The 20,668-nt window shown below is 36.5% G+C and overlaps 2 protein-coding genes across 2 annotated transcripts; both read right to left on the reverse strand.

Annotated features, from left to right (window-relative positions):
• Nucleotides 1–281: 281 nt before the first annotated feature.
• On the reverse strand, nucleotides 282–8,712 carry fcer1g (Fc epsilon receptor IgFc epsilon receptor Ig). The gene is made up of 5 exons (XM_023261141.3): nucleotides 8,540–8,712; nucleotides 4,124–4,215; nucleotides 3,477–3,518; nucleotides 1,301–1,324; nucleotides 282–1,198 (listed from the first exon to the last, which is right to left on the reverse strand). Exons 1-5 carry the CDS (start codon nucleotides 8,604–8,606, stop codon nucleotides 1,145–1,147), a joined length of 279 nt encoding a protein of 92 aa, XP_023116909.1. The 5' UTR covers nucleotides 8,607–8,712; the 3' UTR covers nucleotides 282–1,144.
• Nucleotides 8,713–8,950: 238 nt separating this feature from the next.
• On the reverse strand, nucleotides 8,951–19,142 carry ndufs2 (NADH:ubiquinone oxidoreductase core subunit S2). Its single transcript, XM_023261136.3, has 14 exons — nucleotides 18,999–19,142; nucleotides 17,074–17,177; nucleotides 16,384–16,574; nucleotides 15,882–16,002; nucleotides 15,317–15,429; nucleotides 14,247–14,321; nucleotides 13,885–13,962; nucleotides 13,680–13,765; nucleotides 12,765–12,884; nucleotides 11,584–11,713; nucleotides 11,167–11,262; nucleotides 9,735–9,818; nucleotides 9,271–9,328; nucleotides 8,951–9,140 (listed from the first exon to the last, which is right to left on the reverse strand). Exons 1-14 carry the CDS (start codon nucleotides 19,103–19,105, stop codon nucleotides 9,103–9,105), a joined length of 1,401 nt encoding a protein of 466 aa, XP_023116904.2. The 5' UTR covers nucleotides 19,106–19,142; the 3' UTR covers nucleotides 8,951–9,102.
• Between the last annotated feature and the right edge of the window lie 1,526 nt (nucleotides 19,143–20,668).

Consider the following 20,668-nt stretch of genomic DNA (forward strand, 5'->3'; position numbering starts at 1 on the left):
TATTTTCTCGTCTTTACTTGCACTGCTCAGAGGAGAGGCAGGTGAAAAGCAGACACAAAGAGGCCGTTGAACCTGGGAGCAAATGACACGGAGTGAATGCCATACAGCCACGAAAGTAAAGGTGCCTCCTCCCTTATAAAGAAAACACAATTAATCCTTTGATTTTAAAGGGATAATCGTAAACATCGGCGATCACTATGGAGATTTTTCGCCACGTTAAACACAGGAATGAACTCATCTGCACGTTTTTGGAACGTTGAATCTCAAAAACACCATCAAGGTTACACACACTGTAATGGTTTATGTGATAATCTACAGTCACTTCATAAATCAACAGGACATCCTGCTTTGTTGATTTGCCCTCCTCACCCAATCACATTACCATCTCTTTATCTGCTGAACAGGTTTTGATCAGTCTGATTTAATGTGATACAAACTTCGATAAATCCTTACGCACTCTGTGTAAATTATGCCAAACCACTGTCATACAAAGGTTGTTTTTGCTCTTTTTGTGGTTGTGTAGCTCACATGAGACATTGTTGCCCTAATTTTAAGACAGAAAAAACTCTTTAATTTGCATATTAACAAGAAGAAAAAAACATTCCGTAGGTTTTGCATATAAGACATGTAACATGTAACAGCCTCTGGGTTTCCTACAGTTAGAAGTTTACATTGATAATATCTTCTATGTGTGTGGACAGGTGAGAACTGCAGCGAAGACGCCGTCACTGCCATCCTGTGGTTTGTAGGAAACACTGCTCAGTAAAGCTTTATTTTAAAGGATAAGTAATGTTCTCTCAGCCTAAAAAAATATCCCTTATTTGTGCTGAAACAAACGCCGTCACAAAATAAAACTTACTCTCATATTCACACATAAAAACTTTCCTGCCAGCTTAGAGGAGATACTGAGTTAAGTAGTCCGAGTTTTGGCACGAAAATCTACAAGAAATGTAAACTCTAAAAGAATTACTGCAATGTGAAATACATCTGAAGCATTATAGTTGTGTAAAATATGTTTGCGCTTCTCTTTTAAAAACAAAAGGTGTGCATCATCTCGTATACGCTCAAAATCTAAGCAGAGCAGGATATTCAAAATTTAAATACAAAAGAAAAGAAGAGAGAAATAAAATCGGATTTCCACTGATCACTTCTTCAAGCCGATTGTTTCATAAGTGTCCTGGACATGAGGAGTCAGACCCTGAGGGGAAGATAAAGAGGGAGAAAATGAGAACATACATATTTTATTCAAAAATTATTTCACTTTCATCTCCTTTATGTCATACACGGAGCAAAAACTCACTGTATATATGCCCTCCTCAGCAGCCTGACAAGAGAAAATAACACCGATATTAGATTTAGTGCAAGAAAACACACATTGTGACAGAGACTGTAATGAAAGATGTTCTTGTTATCGGTTAGTTTCATGAGAAATTATGCGAACCAGAAAGAGCTGAGAAGCTTCACTGTGGGCTGAGGCTGTGTGCAGTTTGTGGCCGGTTATAGGAAATTAATACTAAAAAAAACAGAGCAGTCCACTACATGTGTACCTGCATGTGGTGCAAGATGCAGGTACGGAAAGTTGTTACTAAAGCTACAAATTATATATTTAAATACAGTTTTTACTGTTTGCAGTGCTTGGATAAAATGTGCATTATGACGATGTTGTCGAGTGTGTTGAGCGATATAGCGGCGTTAAGACAAGTTTTCCTGCAGGACAATAAAGTGTATATAATCTTGTCAATTTGCAAATCAGTTGCATGATCCAGCAATGTAGCATTACAGAGCCATAATGGGAGTCATTAGAAGCAAGATGCATTCAAAAAATAATAATAAAATCAATGCATCAGCATCTGGAACGTCTTTACTTTTAGAACTCTAGTAAGGATAAAATTCCAAACACGCTATTTCTTACATTTCACCTAATGCAGACATTTCTTCTTTTAGGGATTCTGTTTAAAAAAAAAAAAACAGTCTTCGAGCTCAAACTTTGTTATTTAAAATTTGCTCTTTATTTTTACCCCTTATAAAATTCCTCCAGAGCTACAGATTAGTGTTTAAACAAGCTTAGTAGGGTCAATATATAATTCTAGGACTTTTTATATCATAGTTGACGTTTTTGCTGTTTTCATGCCTAAAATCAACATGTCTGCCTATCACCAAACACCACATGGTGTTTTTAGGGAAAGATTCTTCTAAATGTTATATATACAACTGAGTAAAATTGATATTGAAAGTTATTTCTAAAGATATTGTAGTAAACCTGTTGACATGCCATAAATCCACACCTGACTCACACACTACTTTATATTAAATAACTCAGAAAGCCTTGGAGTCTGGCCAGTCTTTTCTTCAGGAGGAAATGACATCATGTGGAGCAGGTCATGTGATCTGGAATTAACACACTTCCTGGAGAGGCATTTTTTTTAATGGGTAACTTCTCAGACACAGATACAATTTGTTATTTTCCATCTAAAATTTGATATATTGCCACAAAAGAAATATCTGTCATGATTATCTCAACTTTATAGAAAGAACACAATCCAAACTATTTTTGTATAAGCTCATTTTATTATTGTTTAGCTAATTAGAAGGTGGTTGTTATTAAATTGGGACGGTTATTTAGTTGACAATTTAGTGATATTTAGTGATTTTTTTTTATTAATGAATGATTGTTTCCATAATAAATAATGATGGAATTTGTAAAGATATGATCACAATGAACATAAATTTATTTCTTTTTTTACTTTTAATAAAAATGTATGCAACATATATCCCATGGACTTCAAAAACCCCTCATTTATATATTGACCTGCCTAGTAAATCTACTTTGAAATGCAAAATTGATGGTGAACCCCTTTAATGCCATCTATAGGCTCAAACATTGCACACCTCATCATAATCTCATAGTCCTCCTTAGAGAATTAAAGCAGCATAAATCTGTTAAATGTCACTATTACAGCTGCTTAGTTTTCTAATAAACAACACTAAATACGAAATTCTTGTCATACATACACAGTATTGCAAGGAATGCAAAAAAAAGCATTAATTAGAAGGCAGATGTTTCTGATTTTGCTGTAAAGTTGACAGAAACTGTAGAGAGGCGTCTCATTGGTCAGTGATGAGAAAGCCGGTGAGTCGAACAGCTTCTTGGTGGAAATGTAAACTTTTTTTTTTTTTTAGAGGAGAAGCATCGCACTACTTTAAAAAAGCAAAGCTGCCAGTAAATAAACACTCAGTCGGTACAGGTGGGAATGAAATGTGCCAGTTTCATTCTTCCCCTTTTTTTCATGGGCAGACCTCAGAGTGTTGATCCACTGAGGTTTGACCTGACCAGTGAGCTAGTTCCTGTGTAGGGGATCTCTGCCGCTGGTCTGAAACTCCACTTTGGGCTGTGGTGGATTGTGTCTGCTGCCCACATGCATTTTAGACAACACATACAGTCTATTTATGTAGCGTGCGAATGCATTTGTTCTCACCTGCTTTGGCTTTTCTGCAGCGGCCTCTTTAGCATTGTAGATCTGTAGAAAACAACAATGAATTAGGGACAAGAAAAAGAATCTCTAGCATCATATCTATCTATGCATATGGTTTGTCTGCTCATCCTTTCTGCACAGTCACTATAATGATGAAAGTGAGTTTTAATTATCGGGATCAGTTTACCTCAAAATATACAGTATACTTTACTGAAGACAACCAAATACTTTCCAGTGCTTGGAGGGTTACTTTAAATATTCAATTTAACTCAGTTCAATGCAAAAAATAGAACAGTTGGACACAAAAGGTATTCTCCCTAACATTGAAAAAATCTAAATCTGAAGTCATTGCTGATGTTAGTACTTCAGTATATTGCAGTTTAACAGGCAAGGATTTTACACTTTTTGCCATCCTTTTTCAAACATCTTCATTATTTTGCAGACGACACCCTATTGTACACTCAGACATTATTAATGAACTCAACTGCATTTAAAGTGCTGCAATTTGCTTAATGTCAGCTCAGGCGCCGTTTCTCTTCACAACAAATGATTTTCTTGGATGCATCCATAATTTATTACATACATTCCAAACATTTATGAAAAATGTATGGACCTGCGCTTCTGCAAAGACAGATAGACAGTATGCAAACCTTGATTCTGCAGTAGAGAGCTGTCAGGATGATGCCGTACACAAACAGGATGCCATCCAGCACATAACAGATCTGGCTCTCCTCTAGAGCAGCTGAGGACGGAGGAACAGGAGAAAAAATAGTAGGCAACAACACCATAAGAGCAGCACTTTTACTGTTAATAAAACTATTACAACTATCTAGTTAGTTAAAGCAATCATAAAACAAAGTAGAGGAAATGGACTTCCATTTTACCCACTGTGTGTGACAATAATATGGTTTTGCTGTCATTTACAAAACAGATTTAGTGGGTAGCGGAGCTGTCGCCATTTCAGATTGTGAAACAAACATACATAAGGAACCAAAATGTGCTAAACAAACACTGTGTATTATCCTGAGCAGCACTAGTATCATGACTATTAATCACTATATTAATTGTGCAAAGAGAAATTGTTGTTGTAAAGTAATAGTAGCAATGACGTTTTGCTCTCCGATAAAGAAGTAACACAACTTCTCTGAGTCCCCTATAGATGTTGGGTGTTACTTGTGTTATCATTTGATCAGCTACTTGAAAAAAAAAACATTATCAGTAATGTGAGATGAAAAAAAGCCTCTTAGTAAAGTAAGAGTTTAAACTGCAGCAATCCCTTTGCACTGCACAGTGCATACAGAGTATAACAGAGATGCAAAATTGTAATAATTCCGTACATAAATTTGCTTTGAATGTAGTCTGCAAGAAAAATCTCCCCTTTATAACCCAGCTTTTAAAATCTGCCTTTGGTCTCCTTCTCAGCCTGAGCCGTGCACACATCTAAGGCCCACTCTGCAAAGGGCTTTTATGTGTCTTTAACCTTTTTCGCGAGTAAAAATGTGCTACAAAAATTCTCTACAAAAGCACAGTGACACCGGGTCATGTTTTTGCGCTCATGAATACCTGACACCGAGTTCAGCGTGTGAATATTTCTGAAGAATGGTTTGGGAAGACACTGGCTCAAGGTTTCCCGGGTGAAACACGGAACTGAAATGTGTCATGATTGTAGGAGCTGGGTTTTGTGTTTTTGCACAGGAATTTTTCAAGGACTTATGGAAGCTATTTGACTCTGTCCTCAATTTCATTTTCTTACCTCCTTTAAATTGGTCATTTATAAAGTTGGCATTCATGCATGTTTTCAAAGGTTATCTGATGATCCCAAATAATAACTTTAAGCTTTAATGGAAATTTTTTTTAGTTCATTTTTTACTGTGTTCACCTCACAGCTTAATTTCTTTTCTTTTCTGTTTAATACTGTTTTAAAATTGATCAGAGGTCTGACTGCTTTGGGTTCTTTAACCTCGTGTCGTCCTGCAGGTCAAAATTGACCCATTTTAAAGTTTGAAAATGTGGAAAAAAATATATTTTCACAGTGAAACTTCTGATGTCCACATTTTCAACTTTTTTGGGAAGTTTTTTAACATTTTTTGGAAGAAAAAAATAAATGTAAAAAAATGTTTCTTTAATAACACTCAGAAAAAAATCAACCAAAATCCAGCGAAGTTCGCCGGATTATGGTTGATTTTTTTGTGAATTTTATTAAAGAAAATATCAGAAGTTTTACTGATATATATGGAATCACTTTAGATATTTTTAGGATTTTTTTGGAAGATTTTTACTCATTTTTTGAAAATATTTACAAGAATTTTCTGGCCAATTTTTTAAAAATAAAACTTTTAAGGCAAATTTTTAAGGAATTATTGGAATTTTCTTCCTGAAGGTTTTGCAAATTTTCAGAAATTTGGGGAATTTTTTTGCTGAATTTTTGGCTTTTTTTCAGACGAGGAAACAATATGTTTTGGTGCCTGTAAATGAGGACAACAGGAGGGTTAAATTAGCAAAAAGATGGAAATCGTAGGAAAAAGGTTCATACTTATCCTAAAAATGTTTACAGCTTGATTTGTCTTTAAATGATTAACCACATTTTAAATTACTGAACATTTTCCCCAAATTTTCTCTTAACTTCTTCATAAAATACTTTTAATGAAGAAATAACGCATATATTTGATTATTAACTTGTCTTTTTTTAATGCACTATTTAAGTCAATACAATTTCTCACTTAAAACAAGATTCCTGTAGACATCCTGTAGATGTGGTATTTATTTACTTTAATTCTCTCTTTACACTTCAAAAAATGTATTTTGGAAACCTATTCCTATCACTTGCCTATATGCATGGTTAAATCTAATTTATTGATTTAAACTTTTAAAATACAAATATTATTTTGATTTAAATTCTAATTTGTTTTTTTTATTTAAATATTTTGTGCTTAAATACAAATACTGCACTTTTAAAAAATCATTTGAAAAAAGGTAAATAAGACAAAGTTTTCAATCTAAAATCTGCCACCAGGACAAAAACCCGAAAAAGAAGAAAATCTCATAATAGTATTTTAATTTTTAAAATGTTTGACAGCTTAAAACTTCAGTGTTATATTGATTAGTTATATAACAGTAAAGATTATTTATGAATTATGTGGAAATACTGGTTGAAACTTCATATCAGCTTAAAAACTTGTGCTCACACAATCAAGTTGTAACTAAAAATACCTTTGAAAGTAGAGGAAAAACTACTTCCTGTAACTTAATTTCATTACAAGTTGTCCGAACTGAAGAAAAATGATACAAACTGTTGTGCAATTTGTACACTTTTCAGAGTGTCCATACATAGACATAAATTGATGCAAAAAGGAACAAATTGGTGCGACTCCTGCCCCCTAATATTCAAATGAAACCTCTGCACTTGTGTTAAATTCTCTTTATTTTTCTACATTATGAACTTCTCTTTAATAAAATTCCCCCAGACTACAGACGTCATCTTCTGCTCTGTCCCTTTCTTCCCACTTTCTTTCTATTTCTTTATAAACTCAAGGAAATGAATCACTTCTCTAAAATCTGTGATCACGAGCGTTTCCAAAGGCTGCCTCCTTTTCAAAGTGACAGTAAAGTGACATTTCCACTCGTTTTTAGCAAATCCCCTGACTTTAATGAGCACAACCAGAGTTCTGTCTTCAGCTCTACATGTTGCCTGTGAGTCTGTGAGATGTGGTGTGTTATCAGCAGTGACATCTCCTCTGGTTTCTGTATGTAGCAAGCGGCGCGGTGGTTTAAAGGAAACAGCAAACCCAAAATAACCGATAGCCTGTATTAATGTGGAACTAATACGCAAGCATGAATGGCAACACATCAGCTCCCTGTAAAGTGGAAGGCTTTTTATTTTCCATCATGTAAAACTGGTCTGCTTCCAGTTCTAATACTGGGAAAGCTTACATCTTCTTGCTTCTTCTTTTAGGTGTTAGAACAAATTCACTGCTCGGCACACACAACACACAGGCGAAACATGTTTTTTTTTTAAAATTAGATGTCTCTCTGAAAATTTCATGCACCAGCTGGCTGCGACTTTGCCGCCACAGCTACTACAAGTAGGTCATAGTCACTTGTGGTTTGGTATAAAAATATTTTAGGTGTTTTTACACATTTAATAAAGGTTTTAGATGATTTAAAATACATATAATCGACGAGTAAAATTATTCCCATTACTGACTGCTCTGGGAATTACTTTAAACTGACAGTTTTACTAAAAAAAATGTAATAAAATAGTAAAGAAACATTTTTATCCAACCAACACTTCACCGCTTCATATTACTGACACCGTGAGACAAGGAAAAGCAGAAAGCGCCATTATTTGAGAAGCTAGAACCATCGATTTTTTTTCAAAGAATGACTTTCCTAATTAAAGAGTACTGCTTGATTCATCAATTATGTGTTAATACTTACTGTTAACTGTGTTCCATGATAAAATTATGAAATTAAAGCTTTCAGATTAGTTTCCGTCATCTTCCTTCTTTTAAGCTTTTTTTCAATACATGCTGCAAAATATTTGCCGATAAATACAGTACAACCCGAGTTTTAAACCAACTCATTTGTCTGAGGCCAAGCGTGCACAGCAGCTGGTTCACAAGTGTAGCAGTTAAAAAAAAAAAAAAAGTGTCTATGTCTCCACGCCACAAGTGCAAAAAACCAACAGGGTCAGTTTCTTTTTACAGGAACTGTAATGTGACGAGTACCTCTCTGCTGCCTACACTGAGCGAAATGAGGCCGAATGTCAGAAAACCTCACTGCTCTTAATACAGATGTGCTTTCACCTGCCTAAACAGTGCAGTTTGGTTTTCTACACATCAGATAAGTGTTTAATCCAGTTCATGGCATTAAAAAACCTCCATTATCTCCATCATCATCACAGCTTCCGTTCAGTCGTACAGAGTCTTAATTAGGCTGTTTTAATAGAAATATCCAAGCAGATTGCTCAGTTTTCTCATAAGCTTTTTAGGAAGTCAAAGTTTTGGACATTAAATCACAGTTAAAACCCCCAAAATCCAACAGTGTTTTTTTCATCAGCAACTCACCAGCGCTCCCAAAAGTCATCCACAGAGGAATGGCAACCAGCAGCGGGTTCCTGCCCCACGCAGCCATAATAACACAAACTCAACACGGACAACGGGGCTCGTTCGGGTGCCAGCAAAACACGACAACTCGTGGGTGTTTAATCTGCGCGTTCTGGCGAGTATTGCATATCTCACAGCGAAGAGGGGAAGTTGTGGTCGGAGCTCTAAGTCCATTTGTCTCAGATCTCATCAGACCACTCCCCTTTCAACACCAAACCAGAGGAAAGAAACACCACCGAGGCTTTGGTCTCTGCTGCCATGTCTAATACTTGATTTCAGACAGTATAAAGGAAATGGTTTCGACTTCAGAGAGCACTTTAAAATGAACCTGAAGCAAAGTGACGGAGGAGGAAATACAAGCGGCTACTTCACTATTGGGTCATAAAATATTTATTAGGGTTATTTGGACATTGTACATCAGTGATAATAAGCTGTCAAAACCTCACTAGAGTGGATAGAGGAGAGGAAGAGAAGCTCTCGAGCGGAGAAAGAAAGAATGAATTCTCCTCTATAGCAGCATCACATTAACGGTCAACCTCTCCGAACACGATATCCTGTGTACCTGTCAGAAGAAGAAGTAAAAAGGGTGACGCAACTTCACACACATGCTCACTTCTCTATTTTTAGCAACATTTTGAGAAGTTTTTAAATTACAGTGTTACATTTTAGGACAAAATCATCCCAAGTCTTACCAATAATGGCCACCACATCTGCCAACATGTGTCCTTTGGCCATTTTATCAAGACCAGCCTGGAAAGAAGCAAACATGGATTAACATTCAGAAGAAGCAGCTCTGCACAGAGGAGGAGCTCATGTAAAAGTTAATTTTCATAATTCAGCAGATTGTAGCCTGAAGTTAAAGCACTAACTACTCTAATAGTTTGTTTATGCAACTTTAAAGACATTTCTAGCCTTGTAGACCAAAATTCAAATGACTGCGTTCAACTGCGGTTCGTGTACCCATGAGCTAAGAGCTGAACAGGAAGGAGGGAGGAGACGAGCTTCTGTGTGCTTTTCAAAATGGTTCCATAATACTTTCTAAAATGTAGTTAATGAACTAAAAGCAGCCTTAAGGACAAGCCGTTAAACACGCTGAATAATTGAGACCCGGTGCGTTTAATATTTCACGGTGTCTTGTGAAGTTTTAAGTGCGCACCAAGTGGGCGAATCCGGGAGCTTTGATCTTGCAGCGATAGGGTCTGCTGGAGCCGTCTGATACCAAATAAACACCAAACTCTCCCTGCAAGCGACACATGAGGACACACACACAAATACACTTCAGTAAGCACATTACATCACAACAAGCATCTAAAGGCAAACAAAGGCCCAATTAATTAAGACTCAAAGAAACCGTATGTATGTTAAGAACCTTCAAAAAGTACTATAAAGGAAAGAACAAGCATTTTTACTTTACTAACAGGAATTGACAGAGGAAAATAGCAAACAGGCTGCTGCAATATCACTTAAATGTAATTGCTTTTCAGTAACAGCATTATTTTAAGGTTGTCAAGCGGAGCATTTTCCTCTAATATGCAGACAAAAACAAACACTTACATAGAAAATACACTTCAAATAGTATAAATTCAACACACAACTTAGAAAACCTGCAATCAATGAAAAAAAATTAGTACAGCTGTGATTTCCAGTGAACCTAACTGCATAAACATGGCTTTAAAATGAAATGTGAGCACCACTACTTGCTCAGTTCTGGATCTAAGGAGCATGTCTGCATCATGGTTTAACAAGGAAATGATTAGGGGAACTGAAACATCAGATGGAATGTAGATAATTGTGAGTCACAGAGATGGAAAAGGATATGGGAAGATCAGTGACCAAATAAAAAGAAATTAAAATACGGTAGCAGCAGTAATCTGAAGGGTTTAATACAAGGCATAGTACCACTAATCAGAGCTGCAGTGGTTGTTCTCCTATAATCATACCCTGAAAGTGCACCACTTTCACAGTCTAGCTTAGTAAAACAGATAAGTAAGTGCTTTAGATTTGGGTTATAAATGGAAATCAAAGTTAGAAAGTGTGAAGGTCACTGCACAATGTCGACATCTATGATTGACAGCCAAGAAAAAATAACATTTGCTCACACTTCGGGGCAAAATTGCCGGATAAAACTTTGCTAAGCGACATGAAAAGAAGCCCGATGAATGCTGGGATCGCATTCTTCGGTCAGATGAGACCAAGAGAGATTTGTTGGCTCAGAGTGGCTCAAAGCGCACAATCACACAAAAGTTTCTAAAGAAGAAAACCATACCAAGTGTGAGCTAGCAAAGTGTGCTGTCTCACTTGAAACCAATAGAAAGGTAAAGTAACACAAAACCTGCAGCAAAGAACAGCTGAAAAAAGGCTCTAAAGAAAAGTCAGATCCTCTCTACAGAAGTGTGATGTCCTCCATATTTTCACAAATAAAAGTGGACGGAAAATATACTGAAAAAAAATTAGATTTGTCTCAGTTATGAAAGTGTACTGAATTTTGTTGCATTGAGTTACTACTGTGGGGACAGTTTTTTAATATAGTAAACTGCAAAAAATCTACTGTTTAATGCAAATACTATCCACATTACTAGTGGTCTCACCTTGGGTGCCTCCACAGCTGTGTATGTGGCCCCTGGGGGCACCTGGTAGCCCTCTGTGTACAGTTTAAAGTGGTGGATCAGAGATTCCATGGACATCTGGCAAAGAGAGCACACAAAAAAGTCAGGAAGCAGCAGGAAGTTTACAGCAAAAGTTGCACAGAAACTTTAATGTGCATATGTTAAGGGAAATGTTAAATTGTAACACTGAGGGGAACTAGAGGTGATCTGAAGCCTTGAGGGCAGCCAAATTAATTTGCATTTTACAGGAAAGCTGGCCTAATTCTGTAAAGAGGCAACGCGAAGACAAATTAGCGACACTGGAGAAATTTAATTAACGCAAAGTAATGATAAAAATGCAGGAAGGAAAACCGAGAAAAAAAAGTTTCCAAGATGGAAATAGTTCCCCACTCAGCTCACCTTCATCTCAGACCTCTTGGGTGGGGCCACTTTGGCATCGTCCACCTTTATTTCTCCTTCTGGCATCTTGTTGAGCGCCTGGTGCATGATCCTCAGAGACTGCCTCATCTCCTCCACCCTGCACAGATACCTGGACCACACAGGGAGATACAACAGTAAGATACAGGTGCTGGTATCGCAGAATCCACTCTACATCAGTCCATTATTATCAGCTCTTACATCTACACTGAACATGTGTCTATGGAGGTACTCACATCCAACTACACAATCACTGCAGTTATGTGTATAAAACACAGGAATATTAATGCAAAAGAATACACTCCATGTCATCCTTTTGTGCATATATTTAAATACAACCTCAAGACAGCTGACATTATTCAAGTGCGTGTCCTATCACACCTCCGTGAGGCGGCAGAAATGTTCTTGGCATAGTCACAGCTTTAGTCATCCTAAAAAAGGTAATCAGTGGAGTTGATCATGTGAACCAAAAATAGGCCAAGCTGTGTGTCCATGCTTGAACAGATGAGGTCACTTCTTTTCTCCGTTTTCAGTTTTGAGCATACTTGATGTATAATTTTAGATGCAGTAAAATACAAGTAACACACCAGTACAATCAAACAACAAATATCTATTCACAGGAGTAGGAACCATCTTCTTCCAGCAAAAGAACTTCTCTAAGTAATGTTTCTTATTAAAAAACTTGCAAAAAAGGGTTTCATGAATCCATTTTCATCAAAAGGAACCCAAGTGAACACTTACAATCAACATTATGATATCATTTAAGTCACTGAAAACTCTAGTCTAAACGAGTGACATGGACAGGTGCTGGACAAACTATGACCTTAATCAAAAAATCATTGCAAACTGTGCTTGCAAATTACAGATACATTTGTGCATATGTTTCCTTTGGTTAGTTAAATGTGCCCAAATTAGCACGAGAGGAAATGATTAAGTTGTGCCTTGCATGTAGCAAATTCAGCAAAGAGGCTCCTGACTTGAAACAGAAAATAGGAGCAGGAAACTGAAACGGAAATCAGTTTTAAAAAGTAACTCTAGTTATTTGTTAAAGGTTCTCTATTTGAGATTTTAAACGTTACTACAGCAGCAAACAGCAGTCGTCTCTGTAGAGATATTGAGGTGCTGCTGTGACATCCAGTGGTTCTGAATGCTGCATACTTTACCTGTCATAGCAGTCTCCATTGCTTCCAATAGGAACGTCAAACTCCACGTCATCGTACTTGTCATACGGCTGAGACTTCCTCAGATCCCACTTGATTCCTGACCCTCGCAGCATCACTCCGCTGGTAGCCGGAGGAGCAGAGAGACGATATATGTCAGGGTTTAGACCAGAGGTGTCAAACTCATTCTAGTTCAGGGGTTACATTCAGAACTATTTGATCTCCAGTGGGCTGCACCAGTAAAATCACAACATAATAACCTATAAATAACCACAACTCCAAATTTTTAGTTTGTTTTAGTGTGGAAAAAAGTATGCTTTGAAAATGTTCACATTTAAGGAATTATATTTTTACAAAAATAGCATGAACAACGTGAAATTATTCATGAAAAATAAGTTCAATTTCCACAAAATTATGCCTCAGTTTGTCTTTTACACATTACAACTTAGAGATCAGAGTGTCGATAAATAAACATTTAGTCACAGTTATCTGGAATTGAATGACATACTGTTTTACTTTATGATCAAAATGACAAGTCAGACAAAAAAAGACAAAAAGCAACAAAAACAAGACAAAATATTACAAAAATGAGACACAAAATGACAAAAGAATAATGAGCGATCTAGCATTTTACTTTATGATCAAAACAACTTGTCATGGTCTAGAAATTATTTCAAAATTATAGTTTTACAAATTTACAATCTGCAGTTAATGTCTTCTCTGTCATTTTTCACTTTGAGGGCCAGATTTGACCCTCTGGAGGACCAGTTTTGGCCTGCAGGCCGCATGTTTGACACCCCTGGTTCAGACAAATCACTTCTGCGCATCAAACAAACAGTTCTTTTGGAGCAGAAAACTAAATCTTACTTTAAATATTTCAGTTATTCCAGGGTTTCCTGTATTTTCATTATGGGTTACCTGAAACCATAGTTGAGGGCGTCCTCAGCAGAAACCACTCCAATGTCTACGGTACGATTCCTCCAGATACGATTGTTGGTCAGCATCTGCATGGAGGAAAACACAGAATGTCGCATTTACTCAGCGGATCTTCGTCACATCATTATAATGCTTCATCTTGCGCACAATTTGGGTGAGATTTTAAATTAAACATGAAGTCAGTCACCTCTTCTACTTCATCAATTCGAATGGAGAAATTCTTGCACCACTCATAGATGTCATCCATCAGGCCAAGGGGCAAATCCTGGAACATATTTAAGATTGAGTTCTCGTTTTTAATTACAATATGACCGATAAAGTCATCTGCAAAATGTCATTTACTTGTTATGTGTTTGGACGTGCATTTTCACTCAAAAATTATGCATTTTTTATTATGTTGCAGATCTTTTAACACATTTTCCCAAACTTTATTTTGTAACAAAAATGTATCGCTGGCTACTGACGAAAGAAGACTTGACAACATCACAAAGTCTGACTGAGAAAATAAAACGCACACAAAAAAAAGGATCATTCTCTGAATTCTCCTACCTGATGAACACCACCAGGTCTGACGTATGCAGCATGCATTCTGGCTCCAGACACTCGCTCATAAAACTCAAACATCTGGGAGGAAACATAAGGCAGACGGAAGACTTAGAACAAGAGGAAAAAAAACACTCAGTACTCTTTGTGATATGAATTTGGAATTCAGCGAGGGAAGTGTGAATCTCTGTCTATAACTTCTGGAACTTCACTGATGTTTTCTCAAGACACAGGATGCTAGGCCTCGTATCAAGAAAAAATGTAGAGCATCTTAAGAGACAACATATTCACTCAGTTCCCACAGACTGTTGAGAACTGGTTTTGTGATTACCAGCAAAGCTCAAACTGCTCCTTTGAAATGTATATAAACAGTGGACATTACAGACCCATGTTGTCCAAGAAAGAGCTGATTTGTATAAAGCAGAAATAAAAGCAGAAAGACAGAACTTGAAACCTACACTGAGAAGTTGGTTGCAGCAAATTTCACCAACTATTTTTGGCAACATGAACAGTTCACACATACAAACACTTTATTTTCCCAAGCGACATAGCTCTAAATTCACTGCTTTGAGACTGTGGAAAATGATCTCTGAATGTAAAAGCACTTATTTCAGAATCAGCATGAACGGATCACCAACTGGTAGAAGTTTTAATGAATGACAAGGACCTCAGGGGCAACACTGGCTATCTGCATAATTAGCGTAATTTCCCCCAAATATGGGGCTCTAAAATACCAAATCTCAGGTGAAACTATATGACAGGAAACAGATTTAGCCATAACACTAGACTCATTTTATAGTCTTGACATTTTCTGGGTCACACATTTTGTTAACTCCCATCGAGTTGCAACCTTCTCAGTAACTTCACGGTTACTTCTTTTGAGGACACTTCAGAAATGACCGACAGGTCCTGCATAGTCACAGGTCATAGGCGCTACAGCACTTAAATCTGCTGATGTGATGGCAGGCAGGAGTGAAATAGAAGCCTACCACAGATTAAAAGAGCAAAAGACATCTAGCGTCTGTATTAATCTGTATCACAAAGGATTGAACATTAAACACTGAAGGGCTCCCTACCTTCTCTCTCTCCTCAAACATCCAAAAGAAGGGTGTCATGGCCCCGATATCTAGGGCGTGAGTGGTAATGGCCATGATGTGGTTCAGGATGCGAGTCATCTCTCCATACAGCACTACAAACACAACACAGAACACAAAAAAAACCCATTTAGAGCAGGAACAGTTGCTCAATATACCAATTAGAAAATGACTACATTAACTACTTTGTCATAGTGTTTTCTTGTGCAAAATTGAGCATTTCAATGGATCTAGCTGCTCAGATGTGAGGATGTACTGTTTTTCTTTGTTTTCTTGGTGGCAAATTGAACATTTTTTGGCTTGGACTAGACAAAAAAACAAGCTTTTGTAACTTGAATACTGAAATTGACGCTTTTGATACTTTCTGATATTTGATCAAACTTTCTGCAGATTTGTCAAACCTAAAAGGAATTGTACAACATTTTCAATCATAGATCTTAATCATTAACAGTGGTCAAATAATACAGCTAAAGTAGATATTTTGAGCCTTAACATATCTGACATCAGACTTTAGGCCTTTTCAATCTAAACCATTTACATTCAGTACCTCTGATCCACTGTGCACGGGGTGGAGCTTGGATGTTGAGCAGCTTCTCCACAGCCAGAGAGTAGGCCTGCTCATTACACATCATGGAAACATAGTCCAGACGGTCAAAATAGGGCAGAGCCTGCAGCGGAACAAGAAGAGGAAGTTCCAAGAATTAAGTAAGACATGACACATGATGAAGATCTTCTGAAGATCTTGAATCTATTCAGTTGACGTCAAGGGTTTAATTTTGTCATTTCCAAGTGAACTGGTGAGGTGTTCTCTTGCAACATTATAGATCAGTATCCACAGCGACACAGTGTGTGAAGTTAAAAACAACACAAGAGGGCATTGCACAATAAATTGCATAATAATTTGTTGTGTCATTTGAACACATTAAAACAGCTGTTGTATAAAATGAAGAGTACACTTGTACAGATACATAAACCAGTGTTTCACGAATTCACATTATAAGAGGACTCACAAAGTCTACTGAAACAAAGCTATGCGACTGGTTCAGTACCTGCAGGTAGGTCTTGTACTCAATTAGCTTTTCAGTGCCACGATGAAGCAGGCCAATGTGTGGGTCACATTTCTTGACAGACTCTCCGCTGAGTTCCAACACGAGACGCAGCACACCGTGAGCTGCTGGATGCTGAGGGCCAAAATTAATTGTCAGATTGGACACATCCTTCTCTGCAGGAGGGTCTTTGTCTGAAAAAGGAAGAAAATACAGGAAAGGAAACAAGACATGTTGATGGTTTAGAGAAAGGAAATGGTTACCGTTTCAGGGTTAGAGTTTTTCTATCCTAAATGACCTGTGTTTACAGTTTGGTTTGCAACAAGGGCATGTTTGGTTTTTTTTTTGCATCAAAATAAATAAACAAAATCGATAAGTTGTCCAACACATTGGCAAACACTCGAGTATTCAATCTAGTTCACTGATTAAGTCCAACATTGAATGCCTGCCTCAGTTTTATAAAGGTTGTCAGAAAAAAATATCAGTTTCAACAATAAAAATAAGTCCAGGGCTTTATTGTTTTATCTCTCACTCGTCTGATATGTTAGATCATATATCAAAATACTGTCGGCTTTCACACGATTTTAGTGATGCAAAATTCATCACTGTACTTTATTTGAATAAAAAACTGTCGAATAATGCGTAGTTAGTGGAGAAAAGAAATCATTTCAGTAGTAGTTTCAAAGTGTGTACCATTCCATGGGGGTGGTGTCCATTTCTCATTAATGGCAGTGGGGTACATCACTGCCCCCGCAAACTGCTCCGTCCACTCCACATCTGGCTGCCATTGTTTCTGCCTGCAAAAAATATCAAATACATTCACTCTTTTAAAAATGATTTTTTCCCCCTCTTTGTCAACATGTCCATATAGCAAATATAAAAGCAAAAATAACCAGTCAGTGCTGTAAGTAAGCATTTTCTGAAACTGCAGCATACCAATGACCAAAAACACAGATTCAGACTGCAAGGCGTTTAAAGGAACCAATCCTGTCAACTTGCATGTTGAGGCTTCCTGGGTCATTAATCTTCTCCAGAATCAGTTTTCAGATTGAACAAATATGGCTGAATTACTCCAATATTGCAAATTGCCACTGTGTTGCGTAGAGTAGTTTAACAGCATGTTAGTAGAGTCATAGGTGAGCTGCTTAGAGTAGGATAGGTAGAGAGATAGAGGCAGGGACAGATATGTACATTCCACAGGAAACAATGCTGTAAAGTTACATCTAAGCCACTTGAAAGCAGGAAGGATTATTTCTGGAGTTTTTTAAAGGTATTTTTTGGCTTTATTTGACAGATTAAGTTGAGCGACAGACTGGAAAGTTGTTGAGAAGACTCAGGCCGCTACAACGGGGAAGACAGCCAGCTGTTTATGGGGCACCCGCTTAACCATTTGTGCTATCTGGGGCGCAACAAGGATTATTTTTTAAAAACATTTTTAATGAAAAAAACTACATTTGTAATGCTGAGACACTGAGATGATTTTTTTGGGGGTTAAATTGAAGATCAAAGATGAACTTGGATAATCGATCATTAGCAGATATTACCAGGTGAATATTCCAAATGAAAGGATAAGAACTGAAAAGTTGCTTCAAACGTACATTCAAGACATCTTTGTAATAAAGTAAAAATAGTGAAGAATAAAATAATTCCAATAAAAAAATATTAGGATCTTTCTGTAAACAATTTCTGCCACTGGAAAGGGGAGGCCATTCATAGCTCAAAAGCAGCATCTAAGTATAAAACATATTCTATACTGTAGCACGAATGAAAGGGTTTAAAATTGCATTTTTGATTTGAAATCTATCAACTGTTCAGCACTACCTCTCAGGCTTCCTGCATGTTGCCTAAGAGGCTTTAATCTCTTTTGGTGGAAGCTGGCATTTGGAAAAGGTGATCATCTGGGCTAAACCTGGCTTGCCAACCTGACAACTAATAATCTGGCTGATGACTGAATCATGTAGAGTCGTGCTAGCAAAATAAGATGTAGATTAATGGTATATGTTCTAACACTGCAACACATAGGGGCAAAAATATATCAGTAACAAGTTGCCTTAACTTTACCATAGTCACATCTGACCAACATGATTTAGTGAAAAGTAGTTTGTCTTTAACTTACATCTGTCCTTTACTTGTGTAACATTGAATGTGTTGTTACGTGGCTGCAGATGCTGTTTACTCTTTCTCGTTGAACAACTAAACTATGGCTTGATCGACGGTTTGTGATGAAAATGTAATCATTTTGCAATTTAAAAGCATTCTGACCTTGCACTGAATATGAAACATGTAGCGTCTGTGTGGTAAACACTGACACACTTCGGCTAACTAGACAGCAGCTCAGAAGCTAACGACTTGACAGCAAGAAAACAGACGTGTCCTGCAAAATATGCGTGCTGCCAAGAAGCCATTGCTGTTATAGCTTCGTATACACATAACAAATGTATTTCCATTTAGTTAAGTTCAATGTGTAGCAGGCGACTCGTGTAATTATGAAGAGACATTGCCGGCTTCTTTAGCATTATGCTAACATTAGCTTTCGGCATGCATATTTACGTAGAGCTCGAAGTAAGACAACCAGCGATAGAAATGCTATGCGAAGCTTTGTATTTTTGTCATCATACCTGTTCTGCAGGACCACGCAGCCAGGGCTCAGCAAATTATTGTTTAATAGTATTTTTGTTGAAGGACGTCCTAGTTTGGTAAGCGACCTCAACATTGTGGCCGCCATCTTGGCTGTCGGACAACTGGCCAATGACGTAGTTCAGTTTCTTCTTCTGTGGTTTTAGAGGCTCATTAGTTTATGAAGTGTGCGTCTGCCACCTATCGGTAGAAATATATCAGCATGAACGAGAAAATGTGTCATAATAGCAATCAATTATAATTTCTAATTTCTTATATAGTTTAATTTTATTAGATTTTTTCTTCAAAACGATAGATAGATAGATAGATAGATAGATAGATAGATAGATAGATAGATAGATAGATAGATAGATAGATAGATAGATAGATAGATACTAAAAACAAACTTCATATCTGTAACTTTCAGCAACATATTGTAAATATACTTCATAGGATATTACCTTTAATCTCTTGGGACCTGGCGTCCACATATATGGACATCTTTTTTTAAAAAGAGCATTTTGTTAATAACAATACTACTAATAATGATAACAACAATAATATTATTATTATTATTATTATTATTATTATTATTATTATTATTATTATTATTATTATTATTATTATTATTATTATTATTATTATTAATAATAATAATAATAATAATAATAATAATAATAATAATAATAATAATAATAATAATTCAATATAGATATAATAAACATAATGATCAGATATTAGATATTATCCAATTATTATACTTATTGGTTACTCCTTATCCCAAACAACTGGAAGAAATTGAAAATGCAAGCCCAACCAAAGCTCAGGTCTTAAGAGATTAAAATATGAATTCCTATTTTTTATATACAGGGTGTCCCAAAAAATTTGACATCATTTTAAAAGCAATTATCTTTAAAAGTACTAAGTCTAGCTCAATGAAATTGAACAGTTTAGGTGTTGAACATCATAAGTTTATTATGGGACCGATTTCATAAGTGTTCAATATGTGCACCGCCTGTGACACGGCACACGTCACGCTGCACAGTCTTGGGTGACTGTGTGCGAGCATATTCCAAGACGCAATATGACTTCTCATTAGGAGTGAACGGCATGGCTCAACCTGAAAACAGGACAAAAATAAAACATTAAATATATAATCTTGATCTGTTTCTATGCATTCTGGGAAAATTTGAGGTTATTTCAACAATAATTGCCAAAATCTTGTCATTTTGTGTTTTTGTTTTTATTATTACAAAGCTTTTATATATATTTTGTATTTTGCACTGTATAGCCTGCACCTTACCTTTCGTTGCACTTGTTGCAATGACAATAAAGTGAATCTGAATCTGATTACTGGCCTGCAAAATGATGTCAAATTTTTGGGGACACCCTGTATATGTACTCAAGTTTAGTATATTAAGTATATTGCACATATTGAATATATTTATATACATGTATGGTAAATATAGATATATTTTGTAATACCTCAGTATACCTGAAAGCCCTTTTACTACTTACTATTTATAGCCTATGCTATGTGTGACACTCAAGGTATATTTAAAGATAATATTATTCTTTTTAAAACCTTATGCAGATCTGTGTTGATCATATGCTACAGTTCAAATTAAGTTTCAATTCACCTTGAATCTGGGCTCCAACACCGACAGATGTA

Source organism: Amphiprion ocellaris, chromosome 23 (genome assembly GCF_022539595.1).
Source record: "Amphiprion ocellaris isolate individual 3 ecotype Okinawa chromosome 23, ASM2253959v1, whole genome shotgun sequence".
NCBI lineage: Eukaryota > Metazoa > Chordata > Actinopteri > Pomacentridae > Amphiprion > Amphiprion ocellaris.